This window comes from Nelumbo nucifera, chromosome 2, assembly GCF_055504915.1.
Source record: "Nelumbo nucifera cultivar China Antique chromosome 2, China Antique-T2T, whole genome shotgun sequence".
Lineage (NCBI taxonomy): Eukaryota > Viridiplantae > Streptophyta > Magnoliopsida > Proteales > Nelumbonaceae > Nelumbo > Nelumbo nucifera.
Genome location: NC_142650.1, coordinates 23,186,150 through 23,205,305, shown reverse-complemented (window position 1 = coordinate 23,205,305; position 19,156 = coordinate 23,186,150). Strand labels below are relative to the sequence as shown.

At 37.2% G+C, this 19,156-nt stretch overlaps 1 protein-coding gene and 1 long non-coding RNA gene across 3 annotated transcripts; both read right to left on the bottom strand.

The window, feature by feature from the left end:
* Window positions 1-941: 941 nt before the first annotated feature.
* LOC148801993 (uncharacterized) lies at window positions 942-12,775 on the bottom strand. 2 transcript variants are annotated; one of them, XR_016082903.1, is made up of 3 exons: window positions 8,898-12,775; window positions 8,709-8,763; window positions 942-1,146 (listed from the first exon to the last, which is right to left on the bottom strand). It is a non-coding gene; the product is annotated as an uncharacterized LOC148801993 (long non-coding RNA). The 2 variants fall into 2 exon arrangements; XR_016082904.1 differs by lacking the exon at window positions 942-1,146 and adding an exon at window positions 3,820-4,113.
* Window positions 12,776-12,930: 155 nt separating this feature from the next.
* LOC104595445 (putative mediator of RNA polymerase II transcription subunit 26a) lies at window positions 12,931-14,305 on the bottom strand. Its single transcript, XM_010256174.2, has one exon. The coding sequence runs from the start codon at window positions 14,004-14,006 to the stop codon at window positions 13,140-13,142; it is 867 nt and encodes a 288-aa protein (XP_010254476.1). The 5' UTR covers window positions 14,007-14,305; the 3' UTR covers window positions 12,931-13,139.
* Between the last annotated feature and the right edge of the window lie 4,851 nt (window positions 14,306-19,156).

Here is a 19,156-nt window from a genome sequence, read left to right as displayed (position 1 = left end):
TATTTATATAGTTTGTACTGTTTTTTTTTCCTGTAGAAATCAGCCTTAATGGTAATTGCATAGGTAAAGTTCAAGGTATATCGGTACTTTTTTAGGCTTTATTTATTTTTTTTGTAATCGGTTCAGAGGGGTTGGTTTAAGGCCCGACTACCCTTTGAACCAGTGTCTGACCTGATACAATCCCTGAAGGGGCGTATCGAAAAGCCATTGGCACGATACGCATTCACTGATACGAGCTAATACGTATTGATACTTTAAACCTTGTGCATAGGTATTTTGAACATTTTCATGCATCTTGTTAGAGGATTTTAATAAAGAGTGTCAACTTGTTGTAACTGTGTCAAAAAATTCAGGGGAGGTGATTGCAATTATCAAACTTCAAAAAATGTATTATTGATGGTCAAAAACTTCAAGGTTGAGTTATTGAGTTGGGTTAAATGTTTAACCCAAATCTACTGATCAGATCAAATAGTTCAACCAGATTGAATCAATTAGGGACTCAAATGGACCTGAAAATATGCTTGGGTATGAATTAACCAGTTTGAGCATGGGTTAAAAACACCGTAGATAATAAACCCAAGTAATAGGAATGGCAACATGGCAGGGCAGGGTTGGTTTCGCATACCCTATCCCAGACCCCAAATCCATGTACCACACCTTGTTCCCATCACGTATATAATGGCAGATATAACCATCGCTATAGATGTGTGTTGTAGTATATAATGATAGATATCCACCACTAAAAGAAAATTTGCATAAATTAGCGACGATTATATCTACTGCTATAAACCTGCTTTTAATATAAAGGAACGAATATATCCATTTATCCAACCTATGTAACATAATTACATAAAAAAACCTGTTCAATTTTAACATTACACCAAGATTGCAAATAAAATTAATATTATTAATTAAAGATAAAAGTATATCTAAATGTGACTTCCATACATTAATGTTATAAAAAAATATCAAATTCTTATAACATATAGTGATTTTTTTTTGAAAAGAGGTAAGGTAAAGTTTATTTATGATGAAAAGATAATCATACAAGAATGGGAAAAATATAATAATAAACTACAAAAAATATAAAATATTGATCTCCAATATCTTCGGCCATGCCTTTTATCACTCTTGTATTAGTTCAACCTGAAAACAAAGAAAACAAGTATAAAAATTAAATTTTGCACCATACACATCAAATTATACATTAAGGCTTAGTTTGGAAGGAGTACAAATGCAAATATATAGAGTGCAAAACCTTATATTTTATATTATTTTGTATGTATTTATACTGTACATATTTGCATTTCCACTCTTTCCAAACTGAGCCTAAATTGAAATAGGCAGTGCCAAAACAAAAATAAACCTCTATCCGTGAAAAGGGACAAAAATAGACAATACTCAATTAATTCCAGTTCTAAAGTTTGTTGCTTTAAATTAGACATATAACATGCATATACACATATGCATGTTGTTTATTTATTTTTAAGTTAAAATTTAAAAGAAAAGAAAAACCAAATAAGAGCACTTTAAGTAAAGATGATCATAGCAGGATAGACTGGGCCCAAGGGATTGAGGTGGACTTGGTCAGTCTTGGGTGAGTTAGTGGGCAATGTAATCTATCAGAGAAAGAGAAAGAGACTTTTATTACAATTTTGAGAAACAAAACTATATTTGGAAAAGAGTATTTTACTCTTCTTTTCATCGGCTTTATATCTATTTTATGATCAAATATTTATTAGTATTTCACTTTTATAGCCTTTCAATACTTTGTTATTACTGTACTTGGGTTGTGTTGGGATTATCTCTAGGGGCATGGCACAAAGGTGGCTGGTAGAATCAGGAATGTAATATGTTTTACATAATACTAGCTATTTTAAGTAATGCAATTGAGGAAAAAAGAGATTGTGGGTTTTACATGTTTGAAAATGTTTTATATGTTTGATATTATTTTTAAATTCACATTTGAATATGCTTTACATGTTATGTTTATGTATTTTAATTTTAGATAATATGTTTTTTTAAAACATTTATTTTAAAATTTAAAGTTTATATTTTTATTAATGTTATGTTTAATATTTTTTTTATTTTTTAATTTTTTAGCTTTTTTTTTTTAATTTTTTGTGCTTTGCTTTAAAAAGGTGTGCGCCTCTAGTGCAAATTCACCCCTACGCCTTTTTTGCACCTTGCGCTTTTAAAACACTGGTCCTAAGCTATATTCTATAGCTTAGGAAAGCTATAGAATATACTTAATTCCTTTCTTAAATACAGTTAGGGTTTCCCAATTCCCTTCCACGCAGCACAACCATAAGATAATTTCCCTAGAATCCCATCCCAGATGACAAGTACTCATTTTAACATTGTAGATGGCAAGTACTCATTGCCAATGAATAAATTGTAGATATTCAGATGGCAAAAGGAGGTGACTAGAAATTATTCATCCTCCTTAAAACCTACCAAAAAATATCCTTCAACTTTTTATATACATGCATAGACACAAAGATAGTAAAAAGAAATGAGGGAAAACATAGTAATGCTTTCTTTCCAAATAGTCATCTAGGGATATCCATGATCTGATTCATAATGGAGATTGAAGAGGTGTGGAAATGATTAAATGAGGCCTCTTTGGGCTTTGGGTTAAAATATGCTGGCAGTAGTCTTCTTCTGTAAACTTTGGCTAATCGGTTTTGTTTTTTTTTTCCGAGATGATAATAAATAAGTTAAAAAATAAGAAGAAATTCAAATTATATGGTTACATTCATCCAAACACAATTATATATGGATCTAGCCAATATCTAGAACATCTTTCCAACAATTATATAGAAAAAAAGATTGCTGGAGATCAAGCCAATATCTAGAACATCTCTATCAGCAATGATATCTGGTTGCCCACAGTGGAAGGGTGTAGAGTTATGGGATCAAGACCTGGTCCTCAGAACCAATGCAGCTCAGACACGGTTACTTTTTCTTTTCGTTTTTTCAGTTTAGTTGAATATGTGTGACTTTTGGTACTCAACTCTTCTGGTCTTAGAGATGGTGATGGTTGTTGGTTTCATTAATTCTTAGGACCCAAGCCAATGCGGGTTGGATTACGAGGAAGTCCTAATTTGGCCAATACTTCCACCCAAATAAAGATTGATATGGGCGCATATGGCAAGGCATGGGATGGTGCTAAGTAGCACCGGCCGGATGCAATCCTGGCCGCCCACTGCCAACCACCTCCAACCACTTTCAAGGTAAGGCCAAGTATAAATAGGTGTGCCCCTCTCCATGTAAATAAATCTATCTTATTCACTCCTGCTCTCTAACTCTTTTGCTCTCGAGTGAGGAACGCGACTTTGTCTGAGTCCCTATCTCAGATCTCGTCCAATCCCTCTCATACGTTTGACTAACTTGACCATCGGAGTCTCCACTCCTAAGATAACACCTCGGGCCTCTCACATGTGATCTCTTACTCTCAGGTTGGACACATTGGCCTTGGCTAAGGAAGTATATTTACCCTATTGCCCTCGGCCCCATCCTTGACAGCAACAAATATCAACTTTGATAACTTAGGGCCCATTTGGCGCGTCTTTCCGCATGGTCTTTCGACTGTTTACAAGCTAAGAAGATCAAAAATCGGTCTATTTCCGTTTGGCACACAGAAGATCTAGCCGCCAAAAGACGGGATGCCGAAAAGACGTGAGAAGCCCATTTTGAGCTGATTTTGGAAAGCTCCAAATGAAGCTTGTTGCATTTTTCACATTTTAATCTCGCACAGAAAGACCCAAAACAATGCATGAAAAGACACGCATCTGCTAAACGGTCTTCGAGCTTCCTAGATCTTATGTCAAAAACTCAATGCGTCTTTTGACAATTAAAGCTATAAGAAGATCTTCTAAAAAAGACTTACCAAACAGGCTCTTAGTCAAAAAGTCAGGACTAACAGCTAACTGCAGTGTCAAATGAAGTCTTCTATATGAATGAAGTACCCATATCTGAAATGTATCAGGTTTCAACACTATTGATCCTCTAGGTGTATTTCCACGTAGCACTTTACTTTGTGACAGTTGATCCTATCTTGATCCAAGATGATACGAGAATCCTCTGTCTTGACTGTCTCATTAGGGATATCTGCATTGAATCATCCAAGTATCTTTAAAACATTAACCATCTAGTTGTCTAAAATCAAAAAGAATTTATAAGTAATAAAACCCACTTAATCAATTTGGAATAAATTGATCCACTTGGGATCTATCAGATGTTTAGCTGGATCAGACCTTGCCGACAATAAATTAGATTATAAACAGCAAACCCCGCACAATATTTAAAGGTTATTTTTTTAAGTATTTAGTTATTTTGGCATAATATTTAAAGGTTATTTTTTTACTTTGTTTTTTTTAATATTTATTACTTTTACATAGATTTGCAATTATAACTTGACAGATTTTCTGATCCAGTTTAGTTTGTTAAACTGAACCCATAGTTAAATTATTCACATTGGCAATAGCTACATAGATACTTAGGGCCCATTTGGCACGTCTTTTCGAGCAGTCTTTCGGCTGTTTACAAATTAGGAAGACTGAAAATCAGTCTATTTCCATTTAACACATGGAAGATCTAGCCACCAAAAGACAGGACACCAAAAAGATGAGAGAAGCCTATTTTAGACTAATTTCGAGAAGCTCCAAATGAAGTTTCTTGCGTCTTTCGCGTTTTAATCTCGCGCAGAAAGACCTGAAACGACACACGAAAAAACATGTATCTACCTAACGGTCTTTGGGCTGCCCAAATCTTATATCAAAAGCTCAATACGTCTTTTGACTATCAGAATTGCCAAATGGACCCTATACTTTATTGGGTTATATATCTAATATTACTTCTAGTTGCGGGACTTATCACTAAACCTACTAGAGATTAGAGGGCTAGTCATAAGACATGCTTGACATCAATTGCTACGTTCAAAAGAAAAATAATAAAAAGATTTGCCTTAGATAATCTAAACATCCAATATGTCATTTTGACAAGATAAGTGCATATGCAACCATGCATACTTCTTTGAGGATGGAGGTACTTGAGTTTCTTCAAAGGGAACATTTAACGACATGTGAAGATGTTGAAGGTTATGTTGGGCAGTTATGTTTGGGCTGTCTAAAGCCAAAGACCCGTTTAGAAGTGGAAGCAATAAGCTTCCAAGATAGTAAGAACCGAGTCTTCTCCATTACTTATAGAAAAGACATCCTAAAAAGACGTGCTGGCTAACATTATTGATAGAAAAAGACATCCTTAAAAGCCAAAGACCCCAATGGAGTTTGATGATTTCTCTAGAAAAGATATCAGATCTCGTTTATGGGAGTCCTAGCAGTCCTAGCTTGTATGTTGTATTTTGTTTTATGAATAGTTGCCAAGTGACAGTATTTCTCCCTTGTACGGGTGGCATGAGCCGACCTCTTTATGAGCTATTTGTATATTCAATTTCAGCTTGTAAAAAGTTCGGCTTCAATTGAGATTCGAGTTAAGTTCGAGTTCAATTTATAGGCTTATTTATTAATCGAGTTGAACTCGAATAGATACATGGTTTTTAAAACCGACCTGGTGGCTGAACCGGTCAGGGGTCCAGTTACTGGGTCGAATAGTCCAACCGTTTGAACCGAACATTCGACCCGTTTTGATAAGAAAATAAAAATATTAAAAAAATAAAAAGCAGTCAAAACCATTCGAAGGGTTAGCTGCCTGGTTCAGTGGTTCGATGACCAAAATCAACGGTTTTGGAGGAAAATCCGATTTTTGGGGAAAACGGAACCGGCCACCTGATCGGTTCCCGGTTTTTCTGGTCCGACCGTCCGGTCTAATCCGGTTTTGAAAACCATAAATAGATATATATAAAAAATAAAATTATAGAAAATAATATATATATAATAAAAATATTATAATTCTTAATTTTTTAAATATCAAATAAAAAGTATTTTTTATATATAATTTTTTATTTTTATAAATCATTTTTCTCAAATTGAGCTCGAGCTCAAGGTTCTAGCTTGAACCGAGCTCGAGCCTTGTACTACCTTGGTGAGTCGAGCTCAAACCTCGTACTATTCGGCTCAGCTCGGCTCGAATCCACTCCTATTCCCTTCTATATATGTTTATGATGTTTTGTTGGTGAAATCTCTTCACCCTCCCTTGTAGCCTTTTTAGTATATGCTTCTGATGTTTTATTGGTGAAATCTCTTCACCCTCTCTTGTAGCCTTTTTAATTTTTTATAAATTTTTTAGAGTAAATTAAAGATAGCCACCTGTGTATGGGGGTGGTAACCCTTGAACTTTGTTTTGCAACAAAAGGCCCCTTGAACTTCTAGATTCCAGAATTATGCCCCCTGACCCACTAACCGGCTATGTGGGATGGCAGTAGAGCTGCAAATCAGATTGAAGAAATCAAAGTGTCTTATTCCCACACTATGTAACTTAGTTCCATAATGTAGTCACAAAGAGAGTACATAGAGGGTGACTCCAAGAATAGAAAGGCTTAGTAAGGGCACTTTCTTGTTTCCTCTCTTTTCTCTTAGTGGCTCCTTTGTTTACTTATCAAAAGTGAAATACTGATAACTGTTAGATATTCGATTAGACCTGATTTCCTTTCTGAAATAAAGGGAAAATAGAGAAGAAAAAGATGAGAGAGAGAAGAAGATGAGGAGATGGTTCGGCTGCTCTCTCTAATTGAGAGAAAAAAATCAAATAGCCCAGCCGACCATAATAATATACATATATATATATATATATATATATATATATATATATATATATATATATTTCCACACACAAAGTACAATAACCTTTGTGCCCCTCTTTAAGTATGGGACACTCTATGCAATCTCAAACCTAAAAAACAAAACACACTATAATAAATTATTCTGAAATGACTCAAATACCCTTGGGATGTCGACTCTAACAATAACAAAGTATCAAAGACTATATCTTTAACATTCCAAATCCCTATGACCCCTCTTGGAACTCTAACCAGCCTTTTGTTCCGTTTATCATCTATTTCAAACCACTTTTACCAACTTATCACTTCTATTTTCACTTGTTTATGGATTATTAAAACTCTTCCAAGTTCCATCTAGACTATTTTGTTTGGTAACTAAATCTCAAAATAACAAGCTAACAGCTTTACAGTCTGGTTCCAGTTTGCTTAGGCCCATTCCAGAATTGTTCCTGCAATTAGCCCAATTCGACAAAGCTTCCACCCAACTCCATGACAAATTGATCACCCAGCCGCGTCCACCTAAAATATAACTTATCTTCAATATAAACTCTCATTACTGATCTACTCACCTAAAATATAACAAATTTTATTAATTATTCAGCAGCTTTAGTGGCAAGAGATCAAGGGAGTGGTAGTCTGTTTAGTTGCAGCGGAAAACAGGGGACGAAGGAAAAAAAAAAGAAGAGTGAGAGAGAGAGGAGAGAAAGAAGAAGGGGTGCCACGAGATCAAGGGAGGGAAGGCTGGAGTGGAGACTTGGAATCGGGTATAGAGAAGGGTTGGGGGCAAGGTTCAAAGTATCAATATGTACCGGGCCATATTGGCTGATATGTATCGTATATTCGTATTGATGGCCTCCTAATACGCCCCTAAAGTGGGTGTTTTGGGGTCGGACCTGGTTCAGGGGGTAGACAGGCCTTAAACTGACCCTTCTAGACCAGTTTGAAAAAAAAAAAACTAAAAAAATAAAAGCACTGCATGGTACAGGCCAATACACCCCAACCGGTGGCATAATCGGCCTGTATTGATATTTTGAACCTTGGTTGGGGGTTTAGTCATATGCCTTTTTTTAACCAACTGGAATGGGATTCCCATTCCCAGGGGGATAGTAATGGCCATTCAGAATGCCATTCTGCCCAGAATGGTCAAATTTTGATTCCACCCAACCATATGGCAAGAAATTCCAATTCTGATTCAGACCCCTATTCCTATGAACCAAATGGACCCTTGATCACCAATAACGAGATTAATGGCACTGAAGCCTATTTTGGTTTGTAGATCTAATGCAACCTTCGACTAGGATTGCTTATTATTTTTTCAAAACCAAGTGAAGGAGTGAAGGTTTAAGTTTCTTTTTGATCAATAAGGTTTAATTTTCTTTAGTACTTTATCTTGTCTAGATGACAGCGAAAACCTCGCTTAAAAGAGCATGGGAAGATATCTCTCTCTACAAGGGCTTATAAGACTCCCCCCCCCCTTTCAACTAGTGCTATGCATCTTTATTCTTCTTAATATAAAAGATTTTTATTAAAAATAAAGAAAAAATAAGATCCCCCTTCCTCTTCTTTCTTCCTCTTGGCCCTCCTCCACTTAAGAAGGCTTATGCCTCTTACGTTCTAAACTACGCCTTGCACCTCTAGGTAGTGGAACACCTCGCATCATGCCTCTGCGTTTTAAAAAAATTGCCTAAGACATATAAAAGTATCAATAATGGGAACTGTTAATACTTTAAAATATTCTTTAGGACATACATGAAAGAGAAAAAAACAAAATCATGATTTTTAATTTTTAATGAAGCAAATAGTAGCTGTGGCAATAATCCAGCGACAGGTTCCAAAATATATGGGGCAGGCTTGTCAAGATAGAAAGTTGTGAGCTCCAAGAAAAAACTACTAATTAGCACATCATAAAACCTCCAAACCTGAAGAGGCAATATTCTCACAAGACAAAAAGAATAAATAGATAACTTACCAGGCTTGCCTCCAGAAAGAACCACACTTTCAGCTGGTTCATTCTACACATAAATCTAAAAAGGAACAAAAATACATTTCACAAAAAGGAAGTAAACATGTTTGCTCAGAGAAAAATAAACAGGTAAGCAATTTCATTAGATATGATCTGTTTTCAGAAAATTCATTCAAAATTAACTGAAATACTAACCTTAATCTCAGGGTTTTGCTTGTTGAGAAATTTCCGTCCTTGTTATTGTACCCCCAGTCCCTATTCCAGGAACAAAGGCATCAACCTTCCCAGCTGTGCCCTGCCAGTCTCAGGTTCAGTGCCCTTAGCTAGCTAATATAGTCCCACTTCAATGAAGGTAAAGAAGACTTGATTTCTGAGAGATACATGTAAAAAAAGTAACTTCAAACTGGATTAACAACAAAAAGTTGACAATCATCTCCTCACAGTTCTGTAATGATCCAACATGAGGGGGTTGCACCATAAAAATGATAGGGATCACCAGGGGTAATACCCTAGTTAATGAGACAAGTGATAACAGACCATTCAATTTAATAAATGTAAAGATAAAATATTGAAAACATAGTATTGTAGGATGGTTGTAAAACTGTTGGCAATGTCAAATATTGATGAAAGCACTTCTCTTCTAAACACATCTACCTACTTTCTCACAAGAGAATATAAATTCAGTATTTGTGAGAATCCTACAAATGCTGCTAAGTCCCTAATGAATAATTTTCAGCTTATATGCTCTTGTGCACATATAGACACCTTTGTATATGCTACTCGCTCTCTTATACCTATTTAAATACAACCATTTTGACCACTTTTCAAAAAAAAAAAATCAGTTTATGTTTTTTGAGATTCAGGTTATAGCAGTCTTTTGGAATTATCCTTCTTCCATGGTCTCTTTTTCCTTGCAATCTCTGCTCTCCCTCCACATTATCATCCTTTTTTTTCTAAAATCTACAAACTTGCAAACTTTTGGCTGAAAAAAGAAGAGGGAAAAAGGTTTGGGTATAGGGCTGCATGGGCAGCTACTGTATAATCCCTGGGTGCAGCAACTTGTTGTACATGCCTTTTGGCTTTCACTCAATGATACTATACTTTATCTTCTCACTCTCTCTCTCAAAAAAAAAAATCAAATGCTATGTTAGATTAACTGCTTAAAATAATTTGGACCTGATTCTGCACTTGAACCATCAAGTGACCTCAAAATACCGTTCAGTATAACAGGGACCATAAGCTTCAGTTGATCCAATACTGCCTGCAGTAAATAGACCACAAGAGGTATGTATATTTAGGAAAAAAAATACACTGTCATGGGTTGCACCCAGCCACCCATTGCAAGTATGGTCCAGAAACCATAGATTAAAATGTGGGATTATAAAAAAAAACATAAGAATAAATTAGTACGCATCTTTCTATGGTGCTTTGTAATGTAAATTAGGGAGAATAATGGCATCCAGGAAAAAATGTCTTCCTGGCAATTAACCATGTAATGTATATTTGGTGTATGCCATGTAAATTCCAACAAAACAATGCTAGTCATGAATGAATTTCTTTCTGGCAATTAACAGCAATAAAAGGGGTTATGATTTATAGCTCTCTAGGGAGATAATATGATCCATTTTGAAATAGACAGGTGCCCAAAATGGATAAATTAACCTGAGGATATGAATATGGTGCTTAACTGTCATTGTACCATGGGCCTTGACCAAGTATCAACCCTTACCCTGTATTTGTTTGTAATAGTCAGGGATGAACTGACAAAGCATGTATAGGAGGGTATTCAATGATGTATGGTTTTTGCTGATGACATAGTATTGATCATTTGATTGGCAAGTCTAGGATTGAATGCAAAATTAGAAACATAGAGAGATGCTCTAAAATCAAGATGTTTTAAAATAAGTAGTACATCTGAAGGATCTGGAGTCTGTATGTATCTTGGTGCTAGTGATACAATTAAGAAATACAAATGGTTGACAAAGAATATGACTGTGAGCATTCATTGGGTTGGGAGGTCAGCTAATGCATTGGCTGATATATTATCTAAGAAAGGGGTCTCAAGGGAACACTTATTTTGGGCTCAGTTGTAATCTGCACTTTTTTTTATATTTTAGAAGAGGTTGCATCTCATGCCTCTTTCTAAGGGATGCTTGTACCATATGCAACTTTTGAATTATATTAATAAATCTTTTTACTTATCAAAAAAATAAGCAGGAGTAAAGCAAAGAAAATTGAAGGAATACCAAGAGAGAGAATCAGGAAACAATTACACATGAGATGTATATACATGTATTAATGGAAAAAAGGGTAAAACATGAGATGTAAGAACTTTGAGGTTCAAGCAAGAATAAATCATTAGCAACATATACAAATATACATCATCTCCTGGATTGCCAACCAGTGCAATAATAAAACAACTGCAGCTGCTAAGGTAGAGTCTATTTTGTTTCTGTATCTCAAGTTTTCAAAGATGATACTCTGGAAGGTTATTTTTTGAAAGTGGACCTTTTTTGAGGTCCTCTTCACATACCATTACAGACTCTCTTCGTACAATGGTGAAGGAACCTTTTACTTACATCAATACAATTATACTTTACCTTTTCTCAAAAAGTTACTAACACGACAACCATCTATATGCTACTTCACACAGAAACAAAACAAGATCCATAATCTGATCCTTGCTAACAAGTTCTGAATCACTCAACTGCCTGGATCTATAATAAGTCTGGCACAAAAACCAGCATCAGTAGTGTACTTGGTGAAAAAGATATTATGCCTCAATGTTCATTGTAACCATTAATTGGAGCATAAAGCAGCTGTATGTTCATCAAATTAGAACCAAATTCTGCATTATCTGTTTCTACATCTTTTCTACTGATTGAGCTTTTACTTTGACTTCTGAAACAGAGGCAGAATTTTTCATCCACAAGACATCATGATTGGAGATCCTCAACCTGCTAAGTACCTTGCAATCAGTTTCTCTTGGATCTCCCCCAACCTATTTATACCAAGCAATCGGTAGAACTCCAGTACATTATGGTTACAAGGTACAAACTTGTTCTCCCATTGTTTTCACTGTTTCTTTCATATATATGTTTGAGGGTTATTTTGGTTTTGTTTTCTTCTTTGTAATCAACATTAGCTTATGCTGTTTTTCAAAGTGGTTCACCCTGTTCCCCTGTCCAGCTAGAAGGTAGAGGATGTAACTTCATGAACCATTGATATTCAGGAAAGTAACAGAGATAGTTATAAACTAGAAGATGGAATCAGATAACATTAAATAGCAAAACAATCCTGATTATAAGCTGTGGATCATCTAAATTTGCACCAGAAGCCTTCTTTCTTACAAGATCCTCACCTCTCTTAACTATTGCCTCTTGACTTGAACAAATCAGCAACAAAAGAAAACATTTACCTATCTGACCAAGCAACCACATAGAGGATACACAAGTTCTAGAGCCAGCTCCATGGCCTCAATCACATTCGAAATCCCTAACTGTAGACAAGAAATTGCAGAAAGTAAAGTCCGCTAACAATAAATTCTGGATATAAAAATGTGTTCTAGAGATTGAAAGAGCAGCCCTCTATTACCCCAGTACTGATTTCACCCTTCTTACCCCAGTACTGATTTCACCTTTCTCAGTAATAGAGCTTTGCCTTTTAACTGTTGCTTCCCAGTAATACAATCTGACTGAGCAATTGATATCCCCGCTGGACTCCCAGTGTTGCATATTCTCTATGACCTAGGCAGAGACTTAAAATTGGTAGCCCTGCTGGAGTGACAGATAAGATCGATTGAAGAGTGACTGAAACTGAGAGATAGAAAGAGACGACTGAGAAAGGAGAGAGACAGAGAGGGTGGGAAGAGGAAGAGGCGAGGGGGAGGAAAAGCCTAGTTAATTTGCACCTCTTCTATAACGGCAAACTGAAAAGTTAATTCGAACTACTGGGAAAAAAGTTTCAAGAGAAATGGTCACTCTTTGAAGTTCAAGAAATGACCCTGATTCACCACTGAGATTAAGCTGAACTATTACCAAAAAATTACAATTCCCCTGAAAAGTGGAGTTCTTACACAACTATGGCAGAGTATCTTAATGTTGCATGAAGAGAACTACACAATTCAACTTATCATCAGTTCCAAGTTTGACAAGCAACAACTGTACAACTTAGCCATCTCACTCAATTGATAAGCCAACTTGACTTCTCTATATATACATATGGGCATGTAAAAGAGTACAATTAGTTATTGGACTAAATGATTCAATTTCCAAAAAAGAAGGTTAAAATTAAAACCAATTCAAGCCAAAGATAAGGAGATGACAAAAGTTAGAGTGTGATAAAAGAATTATCTGCATAAATTTTGCAAGGTGTTTGACAAAAACATGTTCTTCAACTCTGTTTTATTTACAAGAGTAAAAATGAAGAAATAACAAACTATATGGCCCCACGAGGCAGGGGCTTCTTGGGAAGTTTCTGCAACTCCAAAAACTTTATGCAGCGCTGCTTCTTGGCATTCTCAGATCGTTGGTATGCATCCTGAAGGTTTCTCTTGGTGGTTTCACTTTTCTCACAGACAGTGTAAGTAGTAATCGTCGGTCCCTGCTGCATCTTTGTACGTTCATCGCTTTGAGTAGCCTCAAATTCAATTGAAGACATAGTAGCCTGGGTAGAAACTGACGATAAAGCTTTGTTCTCTTTCTCCAGCCATTGATCAACTGTTGCTCTCCACCTTTCGATGATAGCCCGTGCCACTTTACGTACTTTCTTGGATTTGGTCTGCTTCCTGATTTCATTCACAGCCGTTCCAATCTCCGTTGCCTTGAGAGTCTGGAAAGATAACTCCATTCCTTGAAGTCTTCCTAGCGTCTCCAACAGTGACTTCTCATCCGGGTGACCATTGTAATTAACAGCCACTTTGATCCTCAAAACTTCTGCAATCTCATCTGTCTTGTCATCTCCTTCGATCTTCTTCGGTTTAACCACTTCTTCTGTTTGATCGTTGCTGCCATTGTTGGTACTACAACTTACGTTGCTTTCTATGATCTTCTTTTCATTACAATCTCGCTCTGCTACCACTTCAGACTGCATGCTATCAGACCCGATGCACCTACCGCTGCTGCCATTCTTCATTCCATACGAGAAGAGTGCCTCTATGATTCTTAACTTGTTTCTCTTGAACTCATCTGGACGATCCAAAGAGGCAACCGTGATTGCCTTCTCGATAACAGTGAAAATATCTCTGTGTGCACCCTGAAAGAACTTCCTCCAGAAATCGACCAAGCTAGCTTCCGACGCAGCCATGATCGACTCAACCCGCAAGATCACAGACTAACAAACTACCACTACAAACAGTTTCCCAAACCAAACAAACCCAAATATCTACCGCAAATGTAGAATGAAGATATCGATCTTCAATTCTGAGTTATAAATAGAACTATGGAAGTCTCCATTTTAGAAATGGAACTCCATTTATATTTCGGAAAGGAAAGCTGAATTTGGAAGCTTCTTACATTGTTTAGGACTCTCTAAATTACAAATTTCGCGTATCTTCACTTGTATTTCGGAAAGGAAAGCGGAATTTGGAAACTTCTTACATTGTTTAGGACTCTCTAAATTACAATTTTCGCGTATCTTCACTTGTATTTCGGAAAGGAAAGCGGAATTTGGAAACTTCTTACATTGTTTAGGACTCTCTAACTTACAAATTAAGCGTACATTCAAACGGCTATATATATGTGTAAACCGTTTATGGGGAAAGGCATTCTCCAAATTATAACGGTTTAGGACTCTCCTCTGTTTCATGTTTCGACTTTCAACCACTGGGGTCTGGGGTGATTTTGGATCAGGCTGGCCCATGTCCATTTCCGGCTTAATACCAATGATAAGGGTTTATAAATTATAACCCAGGCCTTCGTCTGGCCTAATCCATCCCGGGCCTGAAATTTAAGTCTGGACCTGTGTCTGTACAGGTTTGGGCTGGGCCAAGTCATTGTTAGGTCGAAACCCGGTTCAGAAATTCATAGGCCTGATGTGGGCTTGAACACAAAATTTGAGCCCAAGGTTGGAATTTCCGAGCTTTGCTGAAAATGATCACCCAACACATCAACTTCAAAATAAACAATATCCTCCATTAAATTAAAAAAAATTATTTACTTTTAAATTGTTAATAGTGGATGGGGCCATGAAAAGTCTTGCAATATTATATTATAACAATTAGATTATAATTTTACCCCTTTGTATGTACAATATTTTACAATATAACTACCAAAATATACAATTATATATAGATTGCATTATATTTTAAAATTTTATTTAATTAATTATACTTCTTATAATATGGTATAAATAAAAGCATAATATATAATATTATATTTGAATAATGTCTTATATTATAATTTAAGTAGTGGGGATCTATGTGATGCACGAGTTTTATTAAGTGAAAATGATACAATAAAAACACATAAGAGTAGATGACTTTTTTATATTTTAACTTTTTAAATAATTAATAATTATATACATTATATATATATATATATATATATATATATATATATATATATTACTTTTTATAATTTTTATAATATAAAAATAAAAATAATTAATTTTAGATAAATTAATAGCCTAATCTCTAATAAATAACAATAATTTAATCTTCAATAATTATAGAAAATTAATAGAAAAATACATAATTATTGAAATAAGTTTATAAAAAACACAATAAATAACTAATAACAAATGCAATAATTACAATAATTGTGAAACTACAATTAATACTGATTTTGTAATAATTATTTTCAGTGGTTTTGAATTTTCAGTAATTATTTTGAATTAGTTAATAAAAAATTATTTTTAGTTTTTTTAATATTTTCAGTATTTTATTTAATTCTCAATATTTGTTCAATAATTTTCTCTAATTATTTTGGTAATACTGATAACTAAATAATATTATAATTCTGATAATATTATTTTCAGTAATTATTTAATTACTGATAATATTATAATTCCGAAAATTCAAAATAATTACAAAAAATATCATACTTAGTGAAAAATATTAATCAAATATAATTACTGAAATAACTAAATAATATTAAAATTACTATAAGGGTAAATTACAAACACCCCCCACACTATGGAGTCTGTGACAAAGACCCCTCCTGTACTTTGTTTTGCGACAAAGACCCCCTGTACTATGATCGTGAGACAATGACCCCCTTCCGTTAGTTTTCCGTTGAAATTTACCATTTTAATCCCCATACTACCCTTATAATAAATATTCAAACAATTGGGAGAAAAGAATTGTTCATCTTCTCTGACCTTGCGATACAAGAACAGCAGCAGCAACACAGAAGGGGCATTGTCAGCTTTGGCCACCACCACATCCGGGAATTTCTTCCAAGCTTCTTTTGAGTTCTGACTGATGTAGATTGTATTTTTGTTTTATGTCTAGAAAAAATTTCCTGTAAACTTTGACCTCCATGTATATATATTTCTGGACAATCGGCTCTTCTTCCCTTGGTCCTTAGCCCTTACCATTCTTTGTAAACGTTTACCTCACAGCATTCTTCTATAAAATTCCATTTTTTTTTCAAAAATTTTCTCCTTGCAATATCCTTTCTTGAATCCAAATTTATTTGTGAAAAATAGAGCTAAAACTTTTCTCCTTGCAATAATATCCTTTCTTGAATCCAAATTTATTTGTGAAAAAGCAGAGCTATTCTTGAATTCCAGCAAAAAAGACTGTAGATTGTCTCCTTAAATCCCCCTCTAGTCATTGTCTGCTTTTTATTTCTCTCTGCAGAAACTGAAGTTCTTGTTGTATTTTATGAGAACTAGGTATTGACCGTCTGTGAGGAGATAAAGAGAGACCAACTGCTCAGAAACCTACTTGCTGCAATCTCCGTGATCTCATAGATTTATGAGATACAATGCCCCTTCTTTGTCGCATCTAGATTCCCCCTTTTGGTTAGTCTATTTAAGGTGGTATTCCTGGGCCTTTCATTGCGTGCGTTGATCTTGATCAGACTCGGCTCTTCGTTTTCTGTCTATATATACATATTTCATCTCTTCATTCTTTTTTGTGCGCGTGTTGTACTAACTTGGATCTCTACATCCTGATGAATCAATTTTTTGGCTAAGTACCTCGTCATTTGGTCTATTTCCAAGTGGCCGATGATTCAGAGGCCAAAGTGGAGAACTTTTGCTGGATGAGGACCTGGATGCCGAGCTGACTAGGCCGAGTTGGGGGCAGATTAGGTGCCGAGCTGACTGAGCCAAGCTGGGCAGGTTAGGTGCTGAACTGACTGGGCCGAGCTGGGAAGGTTAGGTGCCGAACTGACTGGGGACCGAGCTGGATTGATTGTTGAGCTTTGTAGTTCTTTAGAGACCTGCAAGGAATCAATGTCAGAGGACCCGGGGTGGCTAACCTGGCGAGGTCGCTCCGATGCTTAAGTCAGTACTCTCATAATAGATTGCGAGCTAAAAATCACAAAGTATGAGAGCTAGAATATGTTTACTTGCCCCCCCCCCCCAATGCCATTGGGGTTGGTGCCTTTATATAGGCATTGTTTGGCATGGGCTTCACGCACCGCATCCGAGATTTCTGAGAGGTTGTCTAAGTGGTCCAAGATTCCCGGAGGCAACCTCCATGCACGTTGACCACCCTCCGGATCGTTCGGTACGTGGGCCAACTTCCAAGGATCGTGGGAGTGTTGGGATATGCATGTCGAATTTGTCGGCGAGCACATCTCGCAGGTCGCCCGTTCGGCGCTTGGGACAGGCCGCCAGTTCGGCGCTTGGGACAGGCCGCCAGTTCGGCTCCTGTGCCAGGTCTCCAGTTCGGCGCCTGTGCCAGGCCGCCAGGTCGGCGCCTTTGCCAGGTTGCCAGTTCGGGGCCTGTGCCAGGTCGACAGTTCGGGACACCATCATCTTGGCTAAGTTGCCTAAGTGGTTTCGAGTGTCACCTAGTTGTTCTGAGATGCCATGTGTCACAATGTCATTGGAGGGCCAAATCCGCCCTCATCAATTGCCCCCCACGCCTGAGCTGAAAGTAACTCGACGAAGGGAGTGGATTGCTCCTTTTGGCATGGAATGACTAATTTGATGAGCTCGTAAGCGTCGATCCAATTTGCTTCTCAAGTCGGAAGAGTCCAAGTGTTTGCGGCCTTGGGCTCTGGGAGCGACTCGCAGTTCACTCTCATTACCCTTGATTTTTCCCATGCCAAAGAGGCGACTGGGTCTTATGTGGCGCCGAGGTCTTTTGTTAGCTCGGTACCTTAGCCCTTAGGCTCTAGGAGCAACTCGCAGTCCACTCTCCTTACCCTTGATTTTGCCCATGCCGAAGAGGTGACTGGGTCTTATGTGGTGCCAAGGTCTTTTGTCAGTTTAGCACTTTAGAATTGCAGTTGCACTGCATCAGCCTCGTTAGTGACGCCGGTCACCCACTCCTACAAAAAGCTACTAGGAGCTCGACTTACGGGGGCAACACTATTGACTTTAGGTCACCAGCTCGCGCGAGAGCCCTTGAAGGCTCGACCAGCAAGGGTGTCCATGCATTTTGTTGGCTGCCAACTCCCGCGGAAGCCACGAAGAGCTCATCTTGAAGAGGGTACCTCCCGAAGAGGACTGATGAGGCTTTATCCGAATTGAAATAAAGTCGGCAGAGCTGCTTAGTCTATTGGCCATCAACTTCCTGCTTAGTCTTTGAGTTCATAAAAAATGTAAATTAGAAAGTGAGAGCTTTAGTTTCTAAAATGTGAGAACTTAGCTTTCTGGAAGAAGAGGACCTAGCCTTTCAAAAGATGAGAACTTAGCTTTTTGTAGCGTTTCCTATAGACGGCGCCAATTGATGAATCAATTTTTTGGCTAAGTACCTCGTCATTTGGTCTGCATCCAAATGGCCGATGACTTAGAGGCCGAAGTGGAGAACTTTTGTTGGATGAGGACCTGGATGTCGAGCTGACCAGGCCGAGCTGGGCAAGTTGGGTGTCGAACTAACTAGGCTAAGCTGGGCAGGTTAGGTGCCGAACTAACTAGGCCGAGCTGGGCAGGCTAGGTGCCGAACTGACTGGGGGGCCGAGCTGGATTGATTGTTGAGCTTCGTAGTTCTTTAGAGACCTGCAAGGAATCAATGTCAGAGGACCCAGGGTGGCTAACCCGGCGAGGTCGCTCCAATGCTTAAGTCAGTACTCTCATAATAGACTGCGAGCTAAAAATCACAAAGTATGAGAGCTATAATATGTTTACTTGCCCCCCCTCTATGCCATTGGGGTTGGTGCCTTTATATAGGCGTTGTTTGGCATGGGCTTCACGCACCGCATCCGAGATTTCTGAGAGGTCGTCTAAGTGGTCCGAGATTCTCAAAGGCAACCACCATGCACATTGACCACCCTCCGGATCGTTCGGTGCGTGGGCGAACTTCCAAGGATCGTGCAAGTGTTAGGATATGCATGTCG

Coding starts and splice junctions, on each gene's coding strand:
- LOC104595445 (XM_010256174.2), bottom strand. CDS start 14,006: ATGGCTGCGTCGGAAGCTAGCTTGGTCGATTTCTGGAGGAAGTTCTTT.